Below are 7805 nucleotides of genomic sequence, written 5' to 3'. Positions count from 1 at the left end.
TGGTGAGAGGGCACGTTGGGGAGACAGCCTTGGTGCAGCCACCAAACCATTGGTGTGTTAGCAACACCAGGACCATGAGGCCTCTTAACCGGAAAATTAACTATCTCAGCCATACTTGAAACAGCTGCACACAGAATATTTTCCTTCTACGTACCAATAACAGATTTAGCTAACTGATCCCAAGCTGCAGTGTTATCGCCGAGCCAGTGTCCTGCCCATTTTCCACTACTGGGATATGTGGAACGGCTGATAACAATCCCACGCTCGTTGGTGGCACTCTGCAAACCGCTGACATTGAAAATAGACAAAAACAATACAAAACATTGAGAAATATTACATGGGAAATATTACATAAGAACCTCCTTGAAAAGAAACATTAGGGCTTATATTTTCATAGCATAAGGCAACATTGTTGTGTGCACGAATATGCGCACATCAATCCAGATGTGCTTTTTGTGGCAATTTGCTGTGATTCATGCGAAACACAGCAGTGTCAGCCAACCTGCAGCTGGAAAGAGAAGCAGCAAAACAAGGAGGTGCTAAAAGGAGATTCCTTGCTCAGGTGGGAAAATATGAATGTAGTCCAACTTGCTCATTTTCTAAGGGCTCCATGATGTGTTCCAGGGCACATCATTCCTTTCTTAAAGTACCTGAAAACTTGCAGCAACGCAGTTTAAAAATAATTTAACAGAACTCATACCGAAAAGATAATAAAGGGAAAAAAATAGAGGTGCTGGAAATATTGGACCTGTCAGTATAACTCTAGTTGCCAAAAAGGGATTAGAATAGAAAAAAAAAAAGTCACGAATCTATAGTCACTTCAGAAGCACCCAAGGTGACATGATATCAATATAAGATGAACACCATGGATTTGTCTAGAAGCAAACATTAAACCTGTGAGTTTCTGCTTGGGGCTGGTAACAGGTCTTACAGCTGAGGAGTGATTCCCAATGTGTGCAACCACCTTGGCCATAGCTAACCTATTGGTCTGATCACCTTTGGCTTCCTCATAAGCAGAAATTTCGGCCAGAGGTTAGTAACCTTTTGAGGATGGTGTGACTTATTTCCCTTCCCCAAATTAGAGGTAAAAGCCTGTGGGGCAGGAAAGCTACAGGCACTTGGCTTTGGGGCACAGAAGGAACCGTCACACCAGGCAAGGACTGTCACGGACTTCTCAGGGTGCTCTGGCACTGCAACCCTGTGGCTTTGCTCAGGGTCAGTACTACTGGGAGACTGTGGCTTGAAATGACTCAGGAGACGAGCTCCTGAGTCTCCTGGGGTGTGAGTGTGAATGAGCTGAATGGAGAATCGATGCACCAATTAACTTCACTATGTCAAATAATTTAAAAAGAAAAACCAAATCAAATAAAGCCTTGGCCATTGCCACACTGTACCTCCAAAGGTAACCGAGAAAGCTTTAGCAAAAGAAATTAAAATTGCTGCCTTAATGGGAATTTAGGCTTCCTAGTTGCTCTGCCAAGGATCCGTGCACCTTTCCCTGCAGCACAAGCTGTTGCTCTTTGCTATGTGAGCATCACTGCTCCCCTTCCTCAGAACAATTCCTCTATAACCATTTACACATACTGGGAATCATTACAGCAAAACACTAAACCACAGTACTAGTGAGAAAGCTGCCCTGATTAAATGGTGCTGCTCTCCAATGCCAGCGCCACAATAATTGCCTAAACAGCTACTTCAATAAGGCACTATTTATTTATTTTCGTACAGAATTTGCAGCTTCAGTGACACTATAATTACAGCAAAAACACACAAGTCACTTAAATTACTGTAGTAATTAAAGTAAACTAATGTGCTGTAATTATTTCTTCCAAGACAAACAGTAAGTTTTCTAGTATCTTTTATTTCTTTGCAATGTACTATCAAACATTTTCAGCCTCTGCTTGGCTTACCCTACTTCAACAATGCTTAGGAAACTGCAGTTAAATTGCAAATGTAAAGCAAGTGTATGTTGCACACAGAACTGCTCAAGGATGAGTATGGCTGAGTGTTTTGCTGACTCGAGGTGCCAGCTCTGTGCTCCAGGACTGAGTGAAAGCTTCTCCATAAAAAGAAATTTCTCGTATCACAAAGCCCAAATTTAACTCCAAACCGTTACTGTATTCACTAGTGAGGATTCTGGTTTTCAAGTCTATGCAAAACCCTTATCATGAAAGAAGAGTGTTAAGCCAATATCCAGAAGCTCTCTCTGTCTAATGGCTGGAGAACTAAAATGACACTGATAGATGAAGAAACTGCTGTTCACTTTTAAGTTATAGGCATTTGTGAGTTTTGTGTGTGAGCTATTGTCTTGTTTGGATGGTTTAGTGTCAAAATAAATTGCTATTACAACATCCTTCAGTTGCACAATTACTCCTTCAGTTAGTACCAAAGACCAAATTGGAAACTGAGCACTGACATACAGATAAATATTTAATTTAAAAAAACCAAAACAAACAAACAAAACCACCACAAACATACCCTCACATTTTTCTATAGATGTGCAAGAACATCTGTATAAGCTGTGTAAGTTATTGCAGTCGTTTCGGTTACCATACCCCTCGAAACAGAAGAAAATATTTCACAATCTTTCAGTTCTTACTTAAAACAATTGTAATATTCCTCTTCCTGTTCAATTATTGTCTGTTTACAACGCCCAGATCACCTGTGGCTGGGCTGACAGCAGAGGATCAGACGTTCCTTTCTGTCCTGTCAGCAATTTCTCTCCTGCCTTGACTGGCAGTGCTGCACTGGCTGCCCGAGCCAACAGCCAAAAATTCCTGCAGCCTCTATATTTGCTTTCTTTATGGCAATATCGAAGTTACCAAGGGCTTTAAGGTCGTTAAGACCTATAAAGAAACATTGTTCCTTGCTTACTCCTTGAATTAGAAATGAAATAGCACAGCTATATTATCATTAGATCAGACGTTATCTCAAGCAGGCTGGGGTGCTATTCAGAAAGGAACTGATAATGACGACTGCTTTGAAGTAAGAAAATAGATTCTTAAAAGTAAACCCTCATGCACAACACTTTGCATTTTAAAAGTCACTCTTTCCACTCTTCATTACTAAATTTGTTTCTAATAGAGGACGTTATTGAGCCCTTCTTAAAGTAATATTGTTAAAAATCTGTATTCATTTTCTCTCACTAGAAATATAGTTCAAGGAAAAAACTATCAACCCCAGGAGTGAACGAGCCTGTCCTAGCAAAACCTAGAAACAAAAAGTATTTTCGATTTTAATTACATTAATTATGTGAGACTATCACTGAGTAATTACTGTTCCAACAGCTGATGAAAATGTTCAATCCTGTTTCCTGTTCTACCTCTGCTGGAAAGGCAACTGTTGCATTTAAATGCATTGGGACAAAGAAACGCTCCATGTCAAGTAATTATATCCAAATTAAATTATATGAGAAACTGCACCATGGTCATCTTATTTCATAACACAGATCAGCAATTCAGCTCGCACAACACAACATCTATATGGATGAAGCCCTCAGGACTAGAATACAAAGAATTGCTCCCCAGTGAAGGGAGCGGTAAGTTTCTTTAGTCTTAAAAATGGGTAAACTGTCTTTAAAACGTACCTTGAAAATTGTGTCTGCTCAGGGTCAGTGATTTTAAAGCTGCTAAGCTCAAAATAAAGACTTTGCCTGTTTGGCCCAAGACAGCGATGCAGCTGCAGGTCTTCACATGCTTAAGCAGGTGGTTGGGTTTTCTCTTTTATCTCACCCCAGGTGCAGAAGGTGTTTATCACAGTGAAACCATATTATGGAGCCAACAGTAAAGTATGGAAAATTCACTTACTCTAGGGTAGGCTTTGTTTGTGACCATCCATAGAGACTGTGGACATCGTAGTGTCTGACTGGGGTACCGTCTGGAAGATATTGTTGACCTTCCATGCATGGAGTTTTCACAATTAATCCCTCTGACCGACGTCCCAAATCTAATGGAAAGGCCACAAAAATATTGTTTTAAGTATCAACATTCAATAATGATTTGATTTACTTTGCTTCAATTTTCATAATCTCTTAGGCATTCAGTCTCTTTTAGGCAGATGTACTGTCCTTTATTTATTTATAATTATAAAAATAGCATTTCCAAAATGGAATATTTCTAATATTTCTGATCAGGCATCTAGGGTTGTAAATGTTTTAATAGCTTAGTTGCAGATGCTCTTGCTGGGATACAAGAGTAAACAGAATATATCCAAATGCAAAAGATATTGCAAATCTTTGTAAAACACTGTCAAATCAGCCATATAAACAGAAAAATGGGTGCAGTGGAGGGTATGGTCAGTGTCCAACTATTAACTTCTTGACAATTCCTGAGAAACCGTTCATAATAACTGAAGACAACACTAAGCAACAGGAGTATGCTAATAAATCATTAATAAATAATTACTAATTAGTAGCTCTTTATACCAGTATTTAGGCCAAGCTAAGAAGAAAGATAAAGATTTCAAGTATTTGACTATATAGATAGATGGTAATGAGAAGAGACAGAAGGATATTTTTTCTAAAATCTTGATTAATTGCATTATTCTTCTGAGAAAAGGGCAAAACAGAGCACTACATTCTCTACCATGCTTAAAGCCAAGCACCTAGACATAAAAGAGGTATCAAAACCCACATTCAGACAAGTAACTGAAAATAACTGTCTTTTTAAAAAGTGCCATGCAGTTACTGCTCTCACTGAAATAGATGGGGTGGGAGTGTGCCCACAATCTCAGAAACAAAGGGTCAGTTTCAGTTAGGATTTACAATTTTATATACCTGACTTTAGGCATTTACACCACATATACCATATAAGAAATTACACAGTAACCAGAATGACCTAAAAGTGTTTTAAGGAATGATCAAACTTACGAGGTATATATGGAGGCATATTTAGCAGTTCATTTCTACAGCCGCCAATGGCGCCATCCATAAAAGCTGCTGGTTCATTCATATCCTAAAAACACAGAGCAAAACTTGATTGTATTTCCTTTAAAGCTACGAAACACAATAAATTCTAAGTTACAAACAAGCAGCATTGTAGAAATCCTTTATTTTAACTAATGGTATTTTAATGCCAGATAGATACCCTCTGAGCTTCAACAGCAGTACATATACAGTGAAATTGAGAAAAAAAAATCCAGAAATTAAATGTATTTCAACACTTACAATCCACAGGCCATCAAACTTGACGCTTCTCGAGGGGTCGGTGGGATGGTTGTAGAACTCCAGGATTTCTCTCTTCCACCACTCCACTGTGGAATTGCGGAAGAAATCTGGGAAAGCTGCGTGTGCTCCGTAGATCTGCGAAAATAGCAAGAAAACAAAACAGATTCAGGAGGGAAGCACCCCACTGTCAAAATATTGGAATTTGTTCAAACAAACTTCTTTGGCTCTGTTAGGAAGTCTAGCCAGTTTCTGTATATTATTCCTCCCATGAGATTGATCAACTAGTTTGCTGCCATTTTCCTTAATTAATGTGCTGCTCTGTCTATGTTTGAGTCCATAACCAGACCGTATCAACATTTACCTGTATTTGGGTTTGCTCAGGCAGTGACTCATCGACTTCTACACCAGGAAGAAACGGCCAGACCTAATAGGACAAAGGACATTTAAAAATCATTAAAGCACACTGAATATAAATTGAGCATCAGCAACAGACAGATATAATCATTTTTCACTGATATCTATATGCATGACAACAGAGAAGATAATTCAGTTTGTAGTATTTATTCAATATATCATTTATAGCCAGGTAAAAATACACAATTAGCAGACTTTCTCCCTATGGATAGCACTGAATTCTAGGCTGACATGTTGCTCACTTGGATACATCAAGCCTCTACTGTCGTCATTTTTTTTTTAAGAACAGTACCTTGGAATATATAATGTCATCGGTATTGGGCCATTTTATGAAGACATCATCCTGCACACCTCTTGAGAAAGGAGGATAATCGGTTTCATTTCCAGAGATGGTTGGATCCTACAATTAGAAACACATTTACCCCTGTGTTCAAGGAAGTAGTTTAGAAATGCTTTTGAATATATTCTGCATTCTGCAATGATATAATGAAATTCAAAAGCAGTATATAAAACTGACCAGGATGATGATAAATCTCATTCCCTGTGCTTTTACTCTGTTAACCAGAGCTGGTAATCCAGTAAAGCGTGTGCCAATGGTGAAGTCCAGTTGTCTTTCCATATAGTCAATATCCGCATATTGAACATCCTGCAGTTCAGAAAAAACAATTAATGTAAAATGATTCTTATTTTTTCTTTTTGGCCAAATACGTATTTATTGAAAATCTGCCAAAATAAGTAAACTACTGAACTTCTGAACCACAAAACTGGAAGCAGCTGTAACTTTAAGCTATAGCTATTAAATGAATATTACGCAGCCTATCAGCAAGTCCAATACAAAATAAAACTTCCACTACTGCATCTAGTCTGAGGGTGAAAATTAACACACGATAGAGAAAAAAAGTCCTGGATTTGCACTTATGTTACCGTATCTATTATAAAACAGTGGAAACTGTTGTTTTGTATTGAAATAGTGATGTTAATTATATTTAAAATGAAGAGTCACATTCTATTGACAATATAATTTTGTTAGATTTATGTGCTATTCCAACTTCCACAACAACTACCTGTGCCAAATCACAGCTGACTTGACCCAAAACAATAATATACCATTGAAATGACACTGCTTCATTTTTTTCCTGTTTGTCTTGTTGATCATTGCTCCTTCATAGCCAGCATGGCAAGAGTCCACGATTGATTAAGGCATCTGGGTGTTTCTTTGGTATGAATTATAAGAAAAATAAAGCATCCTGATGCCTGCATTTAACATGGCCCAAAGTGTGCAGAGATGTTCAGCTCTGGCTCTGCTCTACCATGCTGGTGTTTTTTTTTGGTTGGTTTTCAATTTTGTGTTTAAATAGTCTTAGTTAATACTCTAAAGCTACACATTCACGCATGAGCTCAAAAGTCCACCGCTACCAACGTACATAGGGAATCTCAGCTGCTTGCATTTCATCCACCAGCTGGGAGATTTCTGAGTCATTCCTGTATCCATAGCGGCACAACTGGAATCCCAAAGACCAGTAGGGCGGCATGACCGGTCGTCCAACCAGCTAAAAATTAAAAAAAAGGAATATTTGTGATGAGTAGGTGAAGATAAAACAAACCAACCAAGCAAACAAAAGGCAGCATTAGTTTGTATTAGAGTAAGAATCCTACTGCAGTATACTCCTGAACAACAAGTTCTGGTGTTGGGCCCAAAACCATATAGAAGTCGAGAATTCCTCCAATGGTGCGGTACGTCAGGGCAGGGGTTGGCTGGAACGTCACATCTGGGAGTGAGGGAAGAGAAAAGAATATTTGCAAGACAGTGGCCATAAAAATAAATACATTGAGAAAATAAAGTGAAGGTTTTCTTACCCATTGCATTGCTGTTAAGCAGGAGAACTCCGTGGGCATTGCCATCTTCTTCAAGAGCCATGTAAAAGGGCTGATAACCATAGGAATTCAACTTGTACTGCAAACAAAATACAATGCATTCTACTGAGGAAACATCTCAAGGATTTATTTATTTACATTTATTAATTAATTTCATAAAAGATGAGACACAAAACTGACAAACATGCAACAAATGAACTCCAAAAGTACATACTTAGGCCCTACAAACCTACAAAACATAACTATTGATGATCACTTTCGGCTTCACAATTTGAGTCCGTCCTGTTCAGACTGACCAGGCAGGAGAAAGCAAAGTTATTGCTGCTTTTAAAACCTGCTAACGAGAAAGTTC

At 38.4% G+C, this 7805-nt stretch overlaps 1 protein-coding gene across 2 annotated transcripts in view; it reads right to left on the bottom strand.

The window, feature by feature from the left end:
* The window catches only part of SI (sucrase-isomaltase), a 53128-nt gene that overhangs the window by 9684 nt on the left and 35639 nt on the right, over window positions 1-7805 (bottom strand). For both annotated transcript variants that reach the window (XM_071812737.1, XM_065844450.2), the window contains exons 29-38: window positions 7436-7532; window positions 7235-7347; window positions 7003-7128; window positions 6096-6224; window positions 5871-5978; window positions 5526-5588; window positions 5165-5299; window positions 4868-4952; window positions 3807-3945; window positions 155-288 (exon numbers count right to left, since the gene is read on the bottom strand). In XM_071812737.1, coding sequence (XP_071668838.1) covers window positions 155-288; window positions 3807-3945; window positions 4868-4952; window positions 5165-5299; window positions 5526-5588; window positions 5871-5978; window positions 6096-6224; window positions 7003-7128; window positions 7235-7347; window positions 7436-7532 — 1129 coding nt within the window. The remainder of the gene's footprint in view (window positions 1-154; window positions 289-3806; window positions 3946-4867; window positions 4953-5164; window positions 5300-5525; window positions 5589-5870; window positions 5979-6095; window positions 6225-7002; window positions 7129-7234; window positions 7348-7435; window positions 7533-7805) is intronic.

This window comes from Patagioenas fasciata, chromosome 9, assembly GCF_037038585.1.
Source record: "Patagioenas fasciata isolate bPatFas1 chromosome 9, bPatFas1.hap1, whole genome shotgun sequence".
NCBI lineage: Eukaryota > Metazoa > Chordata > Aves > Columbiformes > Columbidae > Patagioenas > Patagioenas fasciata.
Note: the sequence above shows the minus strand (reverse complement) of the source record. Positions and strands in the feature narration are given on the sequence as shown.